Source organism: Anomaloglossus baeobatrachus, chromosome 6 (genome assembly GCF_048569485.1).
Source record: "Anomaloglossus baeobatrachus isolate aAnoBae1 chromosome 6, aAnoBae1.hap1, whole genome shotgun sequence".
Classification (NCBI taxonomy): domain Eukaryota; kingdom Metazoa; phylum Chordata; class Amphibia; order Anura; family Aromobatidae; genus Anomaloglossus; species Anomaloglossus baeobatrachus.
The window spans coordinates 249266203-249286497 of NC_134358.1; the positions used below are offsets into that span (position 1 = coordinate 249266203).

Below are 20295 nucleotides of genomic sequence, written 5' to 3' on the forward strand. Positions count from 1 at the left end.
GGACATTGTGAGGAGGGGGCAGCATGCATGGGACATTGTGAGGAGGGGGCAGCATGCATGGGACATTGTGAGGAGGGGGCAGCATGCATGGGACATTGTGAGGAGGGGGCAGCATGCATGGGACATTGTGAGGACGGGGAAGCATGCATGGGACATTGTGAGGAGGGGGAAGCATGCATGGGACATTGTGAGGAGGGAGCAGCATGCATGGGACATTGTGAGGAGGGAGCAGCATGCATGGGACATTGTGAGGAGGGGACAGCATGCATAGGACATTGTGAGGAGGGAGCAGCATGCATGGGACACTGTGAGGAGGGGGCAGCATGTATGAGGCATTGTGAGGAGGGAGCAGCATGCATGGGACATTGGGAGGAGGGGGCAGCATGCATGGGACATTGGGAGGAGGGGGCAGAATGCATGGGACATTGTGAGGAGGGGGCAGCATGCATGGGACACTGTGAGGAGGGGGCAGCATGCATGGGACATTGGGAGGAGGGGGCAGAATGCATGGGACATTGTGAGGAGGGGGCAGCATGCATGGGACACTGTGAGGAGGGGGCAGCATGCATGGGACACTGTGAGGAGGGGGCAGCATGCATGAGACACTGTGAGGAGGGGGCAGCATGCATGGGACACTGTGAGGAGGGGCAGCGTGCATGAGACATTGGGAGGAGGGGGCAGAATGCATGGGACATTGTGAGGAGGGGGCAGAATGCATGGGACATTGTGAGGAGGGGGCAGCATGCATGGGACACTGTGAGGAGGGGGCAGCATGCATGGGACACTGTGAGGAGGGGGCAGCATGCATGGGACATTGTGAGGAGGGGGCAGCATGCATGGGACATTGTGAGGAGGGGGCAGCATGCATGGGACATTGTGAGGAGGGGGCAGCATGCATGGGACACTGTGAGGAGGGGCAGCGTGCATGAGACATTGGGAGGAGGGGGCAGAATGCATGGGACATTGTGAGGAGGGGGCAGAATGCATGGGACATTGTGAGGAGGGGGCAGCATGCATGGGACACTGTGAGGAGGGGGCAGCATGCATGGGACACTGTGAGGAGGGGGCAGCATGCATGGGACATTGTGAGGAGGGGGCAGCATGCATGGGACATTGTGAGGAGGGGGCAGCATGCATGGGACATTGTGAGGAAGGGGGCAGCATGCATGGGACATTGTGAGGAGGGGGCAGCATGCATGGGACATTGTGAGGAGGGGGCAGCATGATGTGAGGTCAATGTGCAGATCATATTTCATAATTGAGGAAGGTGTGGTGGGTATAATTTATAAGGGAGGGCAGTGTGACAGTCACAGTACATAAGTGGGCACGGTGTGGTGGGAATATTTTATACTCATGCTATGTTTTGATGTGCCTGTGGTGATCCCCATTGGGGGGGTAGTGCCCTTCGTTTCTCATTGATACTTTTTCAAGTGTTTTACAGAGTAGATCTGCCTTAAACAGATGTTGTGTGCGAAAACTCAGTGTTACGGTGTCACTAAGGGGCGCGACCACTTAAAGTGCCTAGGGCAGCATGAAGGCAAAATACAGCCCTGGCTATAGGTCATATCTATTGTGTTAGAAAGTGCTCAGACTACAATGTAACAGTTAAGCAGCAGCAGGTTATTTTCCAGTTTGTTTCCTAACTATTGACATAGATGAGATTAAAACTCCAAAACCTAATAATTAAAAGACTTGAAAACCCTCATTGTAAGACCTCCCTGGTGACTTTTTGGATTAGACGTAGCCCTGGTTCGTATTAACATACAAATTGAATTGCCAATGTACCCGGACATAAAACTGCTCACATTCACTTGGCTTCTTATTGTACGGTTTACAACCCACTATTCCATTTCTCTGTGGCCTCTACAAGGAGTTTTAAATTATAAGGAAAATCATCTTGGCGTCCGGGCTGTAGGAGATAGAGGAGACAGACGTCCTTTACAACAGAGCATGACTGCTGTCTGCCCAGCACGGCCGTAAAGAAGTTGTGACTCTTGATAGGTTAAATTGATATGTCGGCATTAGCAAACGTGCAGTGGCATACAGCACAATGTATTACATTACAACTCTTGCAAATTCATATTGCAGCAGAGAGGGAAAAGGGACAGATGGTTGAGAATAGCTGTAAGATATTCTGCTGCATGTCTCTGAAAATTCATTAGACTGACATTGAGGGGGGCGGTTATTAATGGATTGGAGTCCTTCCTCGAGCAGTGATCCGAGGTGACATATCAAACAATGAATGCTTTATATCACAGCTCCCACTTGTGATGAATAAGATAGCTTTTACATTGCTTTATATAGGTACGAGTTGTACACGGTATATATATAAATACACTCCTGCTCCGCTGCTTCCCTTCTACAATCCCACATCCTCTAATTGATTGCTTTGTTTGTGTCCAGCACGTCTCCCACTTATTTGCTGGCAGCGACATGAGTGTTGAGTGATCAACTAATTGAGTGAATGAGTAAAGCTAAAGTTCAGACTGGTACACAAGCTTAAGAGGTCGGTAAGCAGCGTGTAATAGACTATTATTTTGTGCGCACTGACATTGCAGTGCATGTTTGATAGGTGGATGAGCTATCTGTCAATTCTATCTACAATTTTACAAGTATTTGGTCACTAAAGTATACAGTATATGATCTATTTAATAATCATATCAGTAGTGTGCATTACACATGATCCATCAAAAGTAATCTGACAGGTGCCCCGCCCCTATCAAAATGTGTCAAAGTTGTGCTGTAGCACGCCCCTTATCTATCAAAGTGTATCAAAATGTGTTTTCTTTTATTGATTCGTGATATATTTATTGGATTTTGATAAATCTTGGTGTTGTAATTCACAATCTATATTCGTGATATATTTATTGGCTTTTGATAAATCTTGGTGGTGTAATTCACACTCTATAATATTAGTTCATAGGACTGATATTATAGAGTGTGTATTACAGCTTACAATTAACACCAGCAGTTGAATAGACGGTGTAGAGAACTGCTTATAAAGCGCTTTTCTACATTTGGGCTTAAAAGTTTCAAATAGCATATTCTTTAGAAACTACAGTGCTGAGCATAGGATCGTGTGTCACTCTGATTAAGTCCCTTTATCTTGCGTGTGCCCACATCTAGCAAAAATGTGAATGACCATACATTAGTGTGTGAGTTTGATTAACTGCTTTTAGCCTGTGTGATGACCACAACTAACAAGAAATGATAAGCCTGAAATGCTGTCCATGGCTGTGTCCAGAGATTACATGTCACAATTAACAGGGTCAGAAACTGCAGTGTGTGCAAAGAGGAAAAACAGGATAGCATACACACTATTAGTTAATAGAATATTGCTATTATATCCTATTAGAGTTGTATTTAACTCTACTAGTGTATTTCACAATGTATAATATGTCAGGATTTTTTGAAACAGTAATCTGTAATGCGTCATGACATGTGTTCTCTTTTATTGCCAGTGATATATTTATTGTTTTATATCAAAACTCTGCTAGCGTAATTGAGCCTGTATAATATTAGTTACTATAATAATATTATTCTGCTACTGATATATTTATTGTTTCAATATCAAAACGCTGCTAGTGTAATTGAGCTTGTATAATATTAGTTACTATAATAATATTATTCTGCTAGTGTAATATTAGCTAATATAATATTATCTACTATCATTCAAGTGTGTATTTGATTTTGATTGGGTATATTATGTACATGCTCAATCCCACTATTACCTGACCTGGACTATTAATCATGTTTTATAAGTCACCGAGTATAAAGTTATACTGTTTGTATAAAAGACAGACACATTAAAAGTTTAAAAAGTTTATTGAGACCAAAAAGCAATTACATTTTAGATAAAAACCAAATACATTTTCAATGGCTCAGTCACAGAACAATCTGATACATTTACAGAATATCATGAGAGCATTAGAACACATCATTTATGCTTATAGGGTCAAATATCATCTTCTGTAAAGCTATATTGCTGACCATACAATACTGTGCCAGGCTGCTTAACTAGCTTAATTTTGCTTACATACAAATGACCATACAGCTGTGTTGAGAGATACCATACTACAGGCTCATCAATGGTTGCAAAGAGCTATGCAAAACTGCTTATGTAGACAAATTGAAAAGTCAGTGTGATTAGATAATTTAGCTTTTACAAAAGCAGATACTATACGGTCATTACTGTTTGAATCAGTAGTAAAGCATTGTAATATTTTATCGAATGATTTACCCCGTGCTAAATGGTACAAAATGTAAACGCAGTACTGCCCGCAAACACGTGAATATGTTGATTGTAATTTATTATTTTGATAACAATATAGTTCAGCGTTTCTGTTTAAGAAGCTTACAAACTCAGCAGGAAAAATTATGGAACAAGGCGGGTAGCCATAACTATCAAAGAATATTGCCTTCTTATCATCGCAGAGTACAATTAATATCCAATGACGGCCGCTTTGACTGGCGGTGTCTGTGTTCACGATGTAAGCAGCGGGTCTCTGATTCACTCTATATGACGGTAGCAAATCACACGGAAACACACCAGCAAATATACGTTCTGTATAACGATCGGACTTCAGCAGATTTGTGAGTTGCAGGGTATTCATAATTAGATATAATCAAATAATACTTCTCTTCTGTTGTTGATTTCAAGTATAGTTGAGCTGAGAGCATATACGATCATATTTACAGTATGTGGTGTAGCTACCGCAAATCGCACTTCAGCGCGTAGGTTACCGGTTTTCACAAGCGAGAAATGACCACCGGGCTCTTGATCGGGGGATAAATCAAACGCAAATAATGTGAATCCATCCATAAATTCTTCACGGTCTATTGCCAAAGCAGAATCGGACCTTTGTTTCCCAGAAATCTGGGCTAACGACATAAACTCTCGAACGGCTAAATCAACATTGAAATTAGGTTGGTATGGCCGTGCTGGTATTTGTTGGCCATCGACATAAATTGCTGTCTGGCTTATGTTGAAATGAGCAAAGCACAAAGGATTTTTATTATATGAGCCACTAAATGCTTCATTATCTACAAATCCTAATATTACTGTTGAAGGAATTTGGCCTAAGAAGAGGTTCTCGTGGTTTGAAATACGTGTACCAGCCGGTATACTGTATACTTTCATGCAGGCCCTATCAATAGCGTATTTGGCGGTGGCAGCTAGTAGGGCCTGACTGTGGCCTATTCGTACAGCTGGAGAGACCTGCACTCGTTTTACATACAGAGCAGCGTGTGAGATTTGCACTTTATATTGCTCAGCATCAGCGGACATCAAACAAAAACTATCCTTATTTCTTGACAACTTGATCTTGAGGTCAAGACCGTTAAGTATGAGCTTTGGTTGATTAAATATATCTCCAAAAATTGGCCCCATGAGATCTACAGGTTTAGAGTTGGCTGATATAAAGGCTCTTTTGACAAAACCAGCATTTGCGCCATCCAAGGTCCGATCATTATGATGTCCTGCAGTGTCTTTATAGAACAATCCAGCAGTAAATTGCGATGATAATGTTTGTGAGCTGTAATTTAAAAGCGTTTCAATGTACGCTCTATAACTGTAGAGGTTATCCGACTGTGAGATAAGGCGATCGCCCAGAGTGATGTCAACCTGATTAAAGAGCGTAGCGAGGGGGTAATTTATAAAAGATACTCTGGCGTCAGCGCCGATAGCTGTATTATCTTGTTTGACGATGCGGCAATTTATGTACAGCAGCGTATTGTTTAGATCATAATAATATTCACCGCTGCCCGATATAAAAAATTCCAAGGGTGCATTGTCTGACAGAGCCGCAATAGGTTGAACTTCTACAAAAAGCGATTTCTCTATACTTGTCTGTGTTGGAGGGAGGTCAAAAATATCCAGTTCGGATTTTGCACACTCGATCGATGCTTCATGTATGAAAGCCATGATAAGCGATTAGAAGATGTCACCGAGAGAGCGTCTCACCCTTTTCTGGCGGTTTCGTCTCTTGGTAGTATTTTTAACCATGAGCATAGGGGGTTGTGAATAACGAGCCTGCCTTTTTCTTTTCTGCTGTTTTTTAGCAACATAAATAATTCCAGAGCCCTCCTGCGGGTCCGTGTTTATCCGATTCATTACGGCTGTTGAGAGGGATGTGACCGCATCTTTAGCTATGTTTCTGACAGCTGTCTTTACGTGCGGTTTTACTAATTCTATACCTTTCCTGAACAACGGTACGGCTCGCCTAAAAAGGCCTCTAAAAATACCTGCAAGACCCCCGCCATACATGTGCGCATCACCGCGAAAGCCCTCTAAACCATGGCCCGTTTGAGCCATATAATACCTTGCATAAATTGCTGGCTCGCCATACACCCTTTGAGACACCATTTTACTGTGTTAGCCCTTTCTCGGTCGAAAGTGTAATCGAATAATTACCTTGCCGTATTTGAATTTAACAGGCACACCCTGATCTGATAATATAGAGATCGTCACAGAATCAAAATGTTGCTTGCAAAGCGGTACATAATCGGGCCTTGTGTATTGGAGAGTGGTTAGTTCGCCACTCTTTCCCGTTACCTGCGCTGTTCGCAGAAGCTGAACATAACTATCCCCCACAAGTTGGTGTTGTATTATATCTGTGTACACATATAATGTATAAAACCCATCTTTTATATCTGCATACGTCTTTTTCCTTTCCAGATGTGCATTATCTACAGAGGCCTCAATATAGGGTGGTAGTCCTAAAATATGCGAGAGTTTCTGCCCTGGTGCAAAATGTATAGTCGGTGAATCCGACATGGTAACAGTTCTCTTCACATCGTCGTATCTTAGTTTAAAACCATCGGGTGCTACCTTCAATGCATCAATACGCTCATTAATGGCTCTTATGAGTTCAGCGATGTTTGAATAAAATCCCGGTTTCAAATAGAACTCCTTCAAAACTTCACCACGCTTCCCTATAAAGAAATTTCCATCATTCTGCTCAAACGTATACCATGTATGCGGGTATTGAATCTCGGTGAGCGCAACTTCAAAGGGTCCAGAAAGGTGTACAGGCTTTGCCAATTTGGTGGTATAAGATGATATTGTGTTCTCAGGATATATTCTAGAAGATGCATTGCTTGGTAATGTTATATAAAATGATTCCGCCTCCATGATTTAGATGTCTGTCAGCTGATCTTCTTTAATCCAACTGTTAAACTTTGAAGGAAAACCAAGCCACTTAACTAATACCAGTCTCTCACCGCTCTTACGCTTGCGTCTCAAAATTTTTTCGATTCTGTAGATGCGATTCTCATCCATTGCTATTTTTTGCAGCTCTTCTTTATAAAACGAGCCCTGTACATCTTCACCGCTCAAATCAGCAATTTTATAGAGAGGTTTTTGAAATTTGACATTGATGGCTGTAATAACAAATATCTCATCGGTGTAGGTTTGTTCATAACCCTTAGCGAAAATGCCTTTATAGCGTGACACTCTTACATGATCGCCAATTTTTAAAGAAGGTTTAATAGGCTTAGCAGCGTTACTAGAAGCGTAAATATTTCTCCAGATTTGTAACGAGTTATGTTTGGTCACATCAATGGGTCTACAACGAATTGCAGTGTGATACGAATGATTATAGCTATACACCAAATCAGGTAAAATATCAATATATCTAAAGGTATTATTCTTCGTAAAATATCGCCAGATTTTCGACTTAAGTGTTCGATTAAATCTCTCCACCACGGCGGCCTTTACTGTATTGTTAGTAAAAAAAAGATGAATGTTATGTATATTACACACGCGCTTCACGGCGTTATTCATAAACTCGCGCCCCTGATCCGTCTGTAACTTCCTTGGTATCCGCTGATCATTTTCAAATATTAATTCGAGTGATCTGGCAACACTTGTTCCTGTCTTGTTTGATAAGGCCACGCACCATGCATATTTCGATAGGATATCAATAACTGTTAGAATGTATCTTATATTATTATTTTCTCTTGAATAATCAGTCATACTGACAAGATCGGCTTGCCACTGGGAGTCGATGTTTGCCACGATTATTTTATTGGTCAAAATTTTTTTTCTGACTGGCTTGTGTAAAGAATATGTATCTTGATTAGCCAACCAATTAAGCACATCTTTCTTTGTAATATTGTGGTTACGAATTCCTCTATATAAACTTGCAACACCTCCAAAAGAACCAATATTTTTAGGATTGTAGTACTGTTTTTGTAATATCTTTTCACAATGCCCAGACATCATCCTTTAAGTGTGTTGTGTATCTATCAAAGTGTATCAAAATGTGTTCTCTATTATTGCTTAGTGATATATTTATTGGGTTGCATATATATATATATATATATATATATATATATATATATATATATACAGTTATTGCTTAGTGATATATTTATTGGCCTGTATATATATATATATATATATATATATATATATATATATATATATATATATATATATATATATATAATGTGTGTGTGTATATATCTCAAAATTCGTGTATCAATATGTGTTCTTTTTTCTTTTCTTTTTCTTTTTTTTTTTTGCTTAGTAATATATTTATTTAATGCTGATACAGCAAACGTGCGTAACTGGTCAGTTCTTAAGGGCGTAAACGGTAGATGTGTTATCTCTGTACAGCTTTAAATACAGAGCAAGAGCACTTGTCAAAACTAAGTGTCCTGGCTACTATCAGCGACTGACCGACACTCTCTCTCTCGACGCATTCAAGAAAACTTCAAAGATTCTATAAGCTGTAAGTATTTAACTTTTAACATCTAATATGCTTTTGCTGGTATTAAATCTAAATAGTGTATTTAATAGTGACTATGTTTATTTATAACAATAATAGATATATTTGTTAAGTTATAGAATGTAGCTTATTTATTATACACGCTATTATCTGTATTTGTCCTCGATATAAATATGTATCAAATACTATAGAAAATTCACACAGACCTAATATTTTAGATGGACGCCCAAAATAGTGTGGATCAATTCGGTGATATTCTCCCAGATGCGCAACAATGGGGTAGGCATTATATTTAATAGTTATATATTTAATAGTTATTATATTTAATAATTTCCTATGTTTTGCACATTATTTTCATATTATTTCATTCCTGCTTAAGGTGAATTCATGGATTACCGTGATGACGATGCTTTTTTAGAAGCTATGAATACGGGTGTTTCTGTACCGCCTAATACCCCGGCAAATTCAGAATGTATGATGAATGAGGATAGAGAAGGTAACATCTCTTTTATTATAGAAAAGTCAGCATATAGTGATTAAGGTTTTGATTGTACATTATTTTTATATTATTTCATTCTTGTTTAAGATGACTTCATGCAGATTGAAATTGATCCGGCATTTGTAAAATTTATGAATACAGGAGAAACAAGCCAAATTAATTTTCTGCAATCTATAGCCAGTAAGTTGCATATACATTATATATATATTTAAACGTAATTTAAACATGTATTTAGACATGAAAGTAAATACTAGTTCTTATACAGATGTTGTGCAACCGGGCTACATTATTGGAGATGGTGATGTTTCTATACCGGCTATTACCCCGACATTGCCAGATTGTGTGCTAAATGAAGATAGAAAAGGTAATCTCTCTTCTATTATAGAAAAGCCAGCGTCTCTTTGAAAAATTGCTTTTGCGCATATGTATGGCTCTCTTTGAAAATTTGCTTTTGCTCATATGTATTTACACATGCAACTAAAAATGAACTCTTATACAGGTGATGGTAAGATGCGTCAAGCGGCCTACATGACTGGAAGTCGGCAGCTTTCTAAAACACCTAAGAAACAGGGCAAGCCGCTACACCTGAAGACAGCGAATAGGAAAGGTGATGATGAGTATATGAAAAACAGCGTGCAGAAGAAATGCATTTGTACCACAGGTTAATGGTTATATTTTATTCACAGACCGTAAACTGAGTGGTAGGAAACTCATATTCTCCAAAGAGAATACACCCAAGTTGTCAACTACCCAGACACTTCCTAGCACATGTAAGTATATATTTAGATTTATTTATTTATTTTTTCTATGCAGGCTTTATAAAGGCCCTGTCACACACACAGTTGTATCTGTGTGTGTGTGTGACAGGGCCTTAAAACAATGTTACACAATGATTCAGGTATATCTGACACAACTGTTACTCTTTTCTTTTAGCCACACAAAGTGTCCAGAAACAAACAACTTCTACTCTACAGCCTCTAGCTGAGCATGACGGAAACATCGCTGCAGCACAGTTCACACTACAGACAGCATATGGATCTGCGAGAACACGCCCCATATCCCCATTTTCTGTGGTACGCCAAGAAGGAAGTGCTGTGCCAGCCAAGCATCATGGAGAGAGATGGCCAAAACCGACAACACGTAAATACAAGCCACGTTCAATCAAGACAGCTACGATACCACTACCCACCATCACGCCGCAGACCATGACCATGATTGACTTGACACAGACTGGTTGTGGAGTGTCAGCAACACAGATCATTCCCACGATTGACCAGGCACAAGCTGCTCGTGAAGCACTCGATAGAGAAATTGACCAGTTAGCTGACGGTAAGAATGTGTGTCATGATTTTAATATCGTGAATCCTTTGAAGAGGAGGCGAGCACATTCAGTACCGAGTAAAAGTAAAAAGCAGAGAGTTGACTCTACACCAGCTTGCACAGTGAAACCTGTGTGGTCTGATGAACAGGAAAACATGCTTCACGCTATGTCTGGTCAGTACGTCCAAAGCAAAATCTACCAGAACAAACTAAAATATTTCTGTGAAACGTATGAAAGATTGATAAATGCATGCCCAACACCTGACATTATCGCAGAACTATATGCATTCAATAGAGAACATGCTATTGTATCATCACAATCTAATAAAAATAATTTGCTGTGACTAGGCATGGTTGGTTATGGGCTGCCGAAATTGCCCAAAATAGGACCACAGAGGTCTTATAGATTGCGAGTAATTAAAAGGGCTCTAGCGCTGATGGCTAGATCGAAACGCTCACTAGCAGATAGAAGACGACGGGTGGCAGCTCGCAGCTCTATAACTACACAAAATCCACAGATACTGATACATGCACAGAGTCCATCTCTACACACTCAAGATGTTCCTGGTGGCATTAGCCCCAATGTGTCTCCAAATGCTCAAAGCAGCACCCATCTTGAAACACAGGGTGAAAATGTAAATGATGATTCTGTTGTATTTGGTGGTGACGATAATGTGCGGACCGTTAATGCTGATGTTTTACAACATTTTTATCATCACCAAAGACAACTCTGCAATTTCAATGCCCTCATGTATACCGATCATTTCAAATTTGTAAATTTAGATCGTATACAATCATTTGAAGAGGCCCTGAATGTTGTCCATGAGGGCATTCAATCATTACTGGACAGAATCATCAGAGACATTGAGCCTGGTGACTTTATTCAGTTAAGACTTGAAGGAGGTGACACGTTAGATCCCATTTTTACTACAAAACAAAGTCGTGAGAATTTTAGCTCTGAAACGTTTTTAAACGCTGTTGCTCGCACACTGCAAAGTAATGCAGAATGCATAGCATCCAACACCCTGAAATTAGTCGTAACAATAATTAAAAACCGAAGGGGCGGCGTGAAACGCCGATTAAAATCCATAGCAAGCACCCAAATACTTAAACAAAAGAGACGCTGGCTGTACGACTTTAACAATTACAACACAAATCTGTGCTTTGCCGCTAGTGTGTGTGCACTGATTGCTGACAGTGATGTTGGTGATACAATTTTGCTGAATCGTGCTAAAGCCGTACAAGCAGCGCTAAATATCCCTGAGAATCACCTAGTAAGCTTTAGTGATATTGTGAGTTTTGAAAAACATCTGAACGTCAACATAAAAGTGCTGTACTATAGCCGGGGTGATTGGCGTTACTTTGACACAGGTAATTCATCTGGGGCCAAAACTGTTTTCATACTGCATCATGATAATCACTACTATGGTATAAAGAATATGAAGGGCTTTATTGGCGAATCTTACTTTTGTGAGAGGTGCAACTCAATGTATCACCACAAGTATAACCATTCTTGTCAGTATTTTTGTAAAGCTTGTCAAAGAGAGGGTTGTGTGGAGAGCCCTGGTGCAGAACAACCCCGGTGTCCTGTCTGTCGGCTGTATTGTCGCTCAAGCGAGTGCTTAGTCCAACACACACAACTAGCTGCAGTTAATCCAGCTTTTTGCAGACTTAAAACATTCTGTGATGAATGTCACCATTTTGTGCCCAGAAATAGTGAGACCGAGCATAAATGTAGAGGATTGCGTTGCAGTGTTTGCGGCATTCGTCTAAATAAATTTGATGCTCATCTTTGCTACATGCGGCCGTATGTACCAAAGGGCGAGACAGATCGATATATGTTTTATGACTTTGAATGCATGCAGGAGACAGGCACGCACATCCCAAATTACATTTATGCAACAACGCTGTATGGACACCCTTCCTGGGAGTTTGAAGGTAAAACATGCACTCATGACTTTGTTCAGTTTCTAACCAGCGGTAAATTTTCAGGCTATACGTGTATAGCGCACAATGCCGGCAGATACGATGCATACTTTATTGTTAAGGAGTTGATATCTGAAAAACTACAAGTGAAGCTGATAGCGCAAGGTGGTCGTCTCTTGTGTGTGATGCTGCCTGATTTGGGAATAAGATTCATAGACTCGCTCAATTTCATTCCCATGAAGCTTAGTAAACTACCGCAGGCTATGGGGTTTTCAGGCTCAAAAGGACATTTTCCACACTTTTTTAACACCGAGGAAAATCAAAACTATGTAGGTCCCCTACCACCTGTAAAATATTACGGTGTGGAGTATATGACAGCTAGTGAGAAAACTGAATTTATAGAATGGTATGAGGGCCACACAAACACAACTTTTGACTTTAAGACGGAACTAAAATCTTATTGCAAGCAAGATGTTGAGATTCTGAGGCGCTCGTGTGAACTCTATAGGGAACGTGTTATGGACATGACGAGAAAAAATGTTAAAATATACTGTAAGCGAGAAAAGAAAAAAATTGAAGTGTCCAGATGCGTTGATCCGTTTCAGCTCATCACCTTGGCATCTGTATGCATGTCAATGTACAGGTTTAAATTTCTTCCTAAACATACCATCGCCATTTTACCCGGTGATAATTATCACAAAACAAAAAAGCGTTTCTCGTCCCCCGCTATACAGTGGCTCATGTTTGTAGCACACACAGAGAACATTACCATTCAGCATGCTTTGAGAGGTGGTGAAAAACAAGTCGGTAAATATTTTTTAGACGGGTATGCCTATGTTAACAATCAACACATAGCCTTTGAATTTCAGGGATGTTTTTACCACGGCTGCCCTGTGTGTTATAATGAAAATGATACCAACAAGGTCACAAACACATCCTACGGTCAATTATATTACGCCTTTCTAGCTAAAAAGCGTTACTTGCAGTGCTGTGGGTACACACTGAGATTGATGTGGGAACATGAGTGGAATGAAATGGTTGAAAAAGATTCTAACCTTCAAACATTTCTTCACCAAATGGATTTCCCTACACCCTTAGACCCCCGCGACGCGCTTTATGGGGGTCGGACTAATGCCATTAAACTCTATCACAGTCTGAAAGATGGGGAGACATTACATTACTATGATTTCACAAGTCTGTACCCTTTTGTAAACAAAACTAAAACCTACCCTGTAGGTCATCCGCACATTATCTACGAGAATTTTGGGTTCATTAAAAAATACTTTGGTATTGCCAAAGTCAAGGTCTACCCTCCAAGAGATTTATTTTTTCCTGTTTTGCCGGTAAAACTCAATAAAAAATTAATGTTTATTCTTTGCCACACATGCGCTGTAAATTCACAGACAGGGGTTTGTGGTCATACTGACGAGGAGCGATCGCTGACCGGTACATGGTGCACTATAGAACTTGAGATGGCCATAGAAAAAGGGTATAGGATAGCGCACATCTATGAAATCTGGCATTTTCCTGAAACCAGCGATGATTTGTTTGCCCCATACATTAAATTACATCTTAGGGATAAGCAGGAGGCTTCCGGCTATCCCAGCTGGTGCACTGATGACGCCAAGAAACAGCAATACATTGACTCCTTTCTAGAGAGAGAAGGTGTACAATTACGCCCTGAAAATATAGGGGTGAATCCGGCTAAGAGACAGATCTCTAAATTGTTCTTAAATTCTTTATGGGGCAAGTTTGCACAGAGATCTAATTTACCATGTACCAGCATTGTTAGCGACCCTGATGAGCTTTTTCAGCGTGTGTTTCTACCGTACTATGACATCTCAATGGTTCATTTTATTGATGATGAAACAGCCACCATCAATTGGAAATATGTAAAAGGACACCACACCGTCAACAAAAACACAAACATTTTTATCGCCTGTTTTACAACGGCGTATGCCCGACTAGAGCTGTATTCTCTGCTGGACAGGTTGCAGGAAAGATGTCTTTATCATGACACAGATTCAGTAATTTTTGTGCAGAAAGCTGGTGAGTGGAACCCGACTTTAGGTGATTACCTGGGGGAATTGACCAGTGAGATACCTGATGACACGTACATCACTGAATTTGTATCTGCGGGACCAAAAACCTACGGCTACAAACTCAACACTGGTAAAACTGTCTTAAAAGTGAAGGGTATAACACTAAATGTTGCTAACACGCAGTCTATTAATTTCAACAGTCTAAAAGATCTAGTTCTGGACTACCAGCGTAATTCTGACTCAGAAACACAGAGACGCATTATCATTGAACAACCGGGTATTGTGAGAAATAAAAAGTACTGGGACATTGAGACGAGGCCATTGCGCAAAACACAAAAGTGTGTTTATACAAAGCGGCGACTGTTAGACAATTTTACCACCCTACCCTTTGGCTATTAGTTGTGACTCAAGATGGACCCAAGACTGCAGCACCCATTCTCATGTATTCTAGCAGGGCCGTCTAATTCTGGAAAAAGTTATTTTGTAAAACAGTTATTACATAATATTGATACTCATTTTTCGCACAAACCAGATAATATTGTTTGGTTTTATTCGTGCTGGCAAAAATTATATGACGAAATTTCTCTCTCTTTTCCCAACATCAGATTTGTGGAGGGTCTGCCGCATACATTCGTAGATGATAATTTATTCCCGCCTGACAAGGTAAATTTGACTATTGTTGATGACCTCATGGAGAGTGCTAGTGATAACTGTGAGATAGAAAAAGCATTTACCAAGTATGTGCACCATAGAAACCTCAGCATTTTCTACCTGGTACAAAACATATTTTGTCAGGGCAAGAAAAGTCGCACGATAAATTTGAACACAAAGTACATGGTACTTTTTAATAACCCTCGAGATAAATTACAAATTGTAACTTTAGCTCGCCAAATGTACCCCGGAAAAACACGCTTCTTCTTAGAAGCTTTTGAGGACGCCACACGGGAGCCTTATGGGTATTTGCTGTTAGACTTGAGAGCCAATACCCCTGAGGATCTGCGCTTAAGGACAGGCTTGTTTCCACCAGCTTTGCCAGCTGTGTATATTCAAAAGAAAAATACTTCTAAAAAGTGAATTTTACAATAAATCAGACATTCTATGCTGTGTACGCAGTGTTGTAAAGATGTCTGAGAGAATCCGTCGTAACTGGGCTCTCTTAAAAACGCTAGTGAAGGCAACTCCTGCTGTCAGAAAATCTATTTTATGCAATGCAAAGCGTGATTTAATTATCGCCATTGGAGAGATTGCATTAAACATCTTAAAAGGCCGAATTCCTCTGAAAGAGCGTCAAAAAAATATACTAAAAAAGTGGCGTAAAGCTATAAGAACCCTGAGTGATAAATCACAGCCCATAAAGAAAAAGAAACGTCTACTAAACCAGACCGGCGGGTTTATAGGTCCTCTTTTAGGGTTTGCAATCCCGATAATAACAAGTCTACTCACGGGCAAATAATGCAGCATACGGAGAAAATGTATCTAGTCCCCAAACAAGATCTAATCAAACTAAGTCCCCCTGTTACAACCAACATACGGCAGAATGTCATTCGCCGCCTTGATGATGAAATTAGTGACATTTTACAGCGTCGTGACATACCTGACGACGTGAAAATTAAAAAATATAGCGAGGTACTACAGAGATACTTGGTTCATGCTAAACATGATGCGATGGAACTATCAACTTTAAAGATCATTAACACTCCTGAGTCTGATCATCGGCAAATGTCAAATCCAGACCCTGATGAAAACAAAACTGTTATTGAAATTGTAAGTCATGTAAACCAGCGATATAAAAAGAATGCTGAATTTTTACTAAACAGACTGCTGCAGAACAAAAATATTGCAACATGGAATGATAAAAGCGAGTTTATTTTCAAAGGCTCTGTAATACCGGGCACGAACATGTTGGATTTAGTGCGTAATACAACACAGAGTCATGCCTTGACTAACAGAAATTTACCCCAGGGCTGGAATACGTTTATGCAGGCATTGGCCGAGTTAAATATACCGTCGACCATTGTGGGTAATCCCACTACTAGAGCGGTTTTAGACGGATTGAAATTGCCTATCAATGAAGCTAGTGGTGTATCTAAACCTCAGACTCTATCCACACCCCGCCGACCAATTCAATCTCTACATTCTCCATTAGGTATCACACAAGCAAGTTTGATGCCTAAAAAAAGGACTCTCCCGATACTACAATCAATGTGGCTCACAATGTAACAGCCAGAATGCTGAAATGTAATGTAATAAATTATTATGTAAGAGAATTAATATATATTTGTATTTTATTAAATAGTGTATTATACTATTGCTTGTAATACTTTTATATTGTTCTGTTTTAATACAGTATTGATTGTAATCCTCTGACATTTTACTGATTGCAATTGACATTTTGATCAATAAAGAATTTAAACTTTTAATGTGTCTGTCTTTTATGCAAACAGTATAACTTTATACTCGAGGAGTTATAAAAAACTCATTACTAGCACAGGACGGGGTAATAGTATAATTGGCCATATACATAATATGCCCGATCAAAACCAAAATACACAGTGTGAATAATGGTAGATAATATTAATGTCTATCTTTTATACAAACAGTATAACATTATACTCGGGGACTTATAAAAGCTAATTAATAGCACCGGACGGGTAATAGTATAATTGGCCATATACATAATATGCCCAATCAAATGTTAATTGTATGCTGTAATACACACTCTATAATATTAGTCCTATGAACTAATATTATAGAGTGTGAATTACAACACCAAGATTTATCAAAATCCAATAAATATATCACGAATCAATAAAAGAAAACACATTTTGATACACTTTGATAGATAAGGGGCGTGCTACAGCACAACTTTGACACATTTTGATAGGGGCGGGGCACCTGTCAGATTACTTTTGATGGATCATGTGTAATGCACACTACTACTCATATCTTTATTTGAGAAAGCTCAGCAAACCAGTATGTATTGTCATTGGGACAACATAGTGGCCTATAGCTGGTGATTTTTTTTTTTTATTATCTCTAAATTAAAAGTCTAATTGGATGTTATTTCAAAAATCAAATTGTGTCTTAAAGATGCACGATTATGGTGAATAAGCAGTCCAATGAACGCTCGTTTCAAAATAATCATAGAGTCTATACAAGCTGCCAATCACCCGACGAGTGAGCAAGACTAAAATTTTGGGTGCAATCACCTTTTGATTAGCACAAAGTGTCATTCTTGGCAAGGCGTCACCCTGTGTAATGATCTGCGATGCTGAGCACAATTGTGGTCTATGCACACTGAACTGATCCTTTACAGTGTGCCTTAAAAGCGGTCTGCTGTGTAAACAGGCTATGAAACTACCGCCAACCGGCAAACATGTTCCTGGATTCCAACCATTGAACTCTTGCCATCACAAAGTGTAAATTGAACAGGTTGTTCAATTAGAATGACCACTTTTTATGTATTGTTGGGAGTATTATCATATGGTCAGAGCAGTATTCTAGAAAAAGGTCATTGTTGCTCTGAAGGTCTCCAGGGTTTGCAGTTGACGTTTCAGTTATATTCCTAGTGAAATTTCAGCTTCACCCTATGGTTATAGCTTATTACTAGTGATGAGCGAATAAATATAAATAAATAAATATTTGGGTTCGGATTATTCTGAGCATTTTTGTTGAAGATTTCACAGAAATAGACTCAAGTTCCCCATTGACTTGCTTTAGATTCATTATTCATGATGAATACTGGAATAGTACTAGGTAAATGCAAAGAGGAGGGGAGCCAGCACTGCTTATGAATGGCATGCAACAATGAAAAAATAAAAAGTGTAATTTTCACAAATTCATTCCTACTGTAACAATTCAATGAGATTTTTTGCAAATGATTGATCAATGATTTGAGCCCCCCTGCCCCGTCACGGCAAATCTCTATAGGGGGGTCCCTACACTATGTTATAAATTATTATCGTACCATATGGTCTCATATAATGAGCAGGACCATATAAGAATACCACTTACCCGAGACATGTCTGAACCGCTCCCATGCTGGAAGGACTGACAACTGCGAATAAAGGCAGCCCAGGTGCCAGTACATGGTCCTGCTCATTATATGAGACCTTATGGTACGATAATAATTTATAACATAGTGTAGGGACCCCCCTATAGTGATTTGCCGTGACGTGGCAAGGGGGCTCAAATCATTGATCAATCATTTGCAAAAAATCTCATTGAATTGTTACAGTAGGAATGAATTTGTGAATATTACACTTTTTATTTTTTCATTGTTGCATGCCATTCATAAGCAGTGCTGGCTCCCCTCCTCTTTGGAATAGTACTAGGTATTCAGTACGAATTATCTGAACCCAAATATTTAGTATTCACTCATCACTACTCATTACTAGGACTTTCAGCAGCCTAGCTAGAGGCAATCAGATTACTTTCAGGTGGTCCAAGCATTTTTCTTAAAGATTTCCTAGAAATAGGCTCAAGTTCCCCATTGACTCGCATTAGGTTTGTTAGTCGTGATGAATACTGGAATACTACTATGTGTTTGGTACTAATAATCCGAACCCAAATATTTAGTATTCGCTCATCACTACGCAGTACTAGGACTTTGAGCAGCCTACCTAGAGGCAATCAGATTACTATCAGGTAGTCCGCCAGAAGAAAGGGGCTGTCCTGCACCAGGAAATATTCTCTCCATTGAGGAGACTGCAAAAAAAGAAAAGGGGTTCTCTTGTTGGGACATCCCTATGAACATCATGCTCCAGTGCCGAGTGACAGCAGATTCATGGACTTTTCAAGTCAATCCAGATGTATGAATAATAATAGAAGCAAAGTCTATTCTTTGCTAAGCAATTTAGAGATTTTCTTTGCTGAGCAGAGTTCTATAAAAGATTCAATGATATTGCTGCACAACAAAAGTATTACAATGAATGTTTTCTCAGTGAGAAAGAAAATTCACTTTCAGTTGTCAAGATCCTATTGATATAAAACTGCAGTATTTTAGGTGACAAAGTGAAAATGGAAATAGCATATTTTTAGGATTGTGGATTAAAATGTATTTGATTGTTGGTCTCAAGATTTTGCAGCACAATGTTAACACTTGTAATGGCCATTTACACAAACCGATAAAAGCTGTCAAATTCTAACCCCAACAACCCATCATTCACAATAATTGTGTAATGTGAATAGGAAGAGCAACTGAAGAATGTGTCAACGTTCGCTCATTAGTCGTGAAATTGTTTAGCAGCGCAAAAAAAAATAGTTTTCGACCTTTTTCAAATTTGATTACTATTAATGTTTCTCGTTTAACGATTTGACCGACAAAAAGGAGGAATGAAAATTCAAGTCCTAAAAGGGTTTATCTGACTGTGTTAACACAATGCATAATGTTATGATGTAACGATGGCCACCAACCATTTCATTCCTAATTCTTGTCCAGTATAAACACTTGTCAGATATCGTTTTCTAGTCAGAAGTTACGACCACATAATTCCAAAAATGATCTGTTCATGTAGTCGAGCCTTTAGCCTTTGCATTTTTAGAGCTGGGGCTGCTAGAAAATGGCATAATGTTCCATCAAATGTTCTCGTCCTGTCATCAATAGCAAAATAAATTGAATAGATCCATAACTACAGTGAGGCTTCATCCTGAACCAATTTTAGGCTGCTCTGATCATTGTATTCCTAGTCAACATAACTGTTTAAATAAGCACTCCCATCAAAGTTTTTATCCTCTTAACCCCTTCACCTCCAAGCCTGTTTTCACTTTCCTGACC

The 20295-nt window shown here is 39.5% G+C and overlaps 3 protein-coding genes across 3 annotated transcripts in view; all 3 read left to right on the forward strand.

Annotated features, from left to right (window-relative positions):
* LYRM4 (LYR motif containing 4) overlaps positions 1 to 20295 on the forward strand; it is a 216065-nt gene that overhangs the window by 108699 nt on the left and 87071 nt on the right. The window lies entirely within an intron of this gene.
* Positions 8544 to 10900, forward strand: LOC142243161 (uncharacterized). Its single transcript, XM_075314793.1, has 8 exons — positions 8544 to 8735; positions 8951 to 9011; positions 9112 to 9228; positions 9319 to 9411; positions 9497 to 9595; positions 9731 to 9838; positions 9918 to 10001; positions 10165 to 10900. The coding sequence occupies exons 2-8, from the start codon at positions 8951 to 8953 to the stop codon at positions 10893 to 10895; spliced, it is 1293 nt and encodes a 430-aa protein (XP_075170908.1). The 5' UTR covers positions 8544 to 8735; the 3' UTR covers positions 10896 to 10900.
* Positions 10902 to 16939, forward strand: LOC142243160 (uncharacterized). The gene is made up of 2 exons (XM_075314792.1): positions 10902 to 15182; positions 16666 to 16939. Exon 1 carries the CDS (start codon positions 10902 to 10904, stop codon positions 14916 to 14918), a length of 4017 nt encoding a protein of 1338 aa, XP_075170907.1. The 3' UTR covers positions 14919 to 15182; positions 16666 to 16939.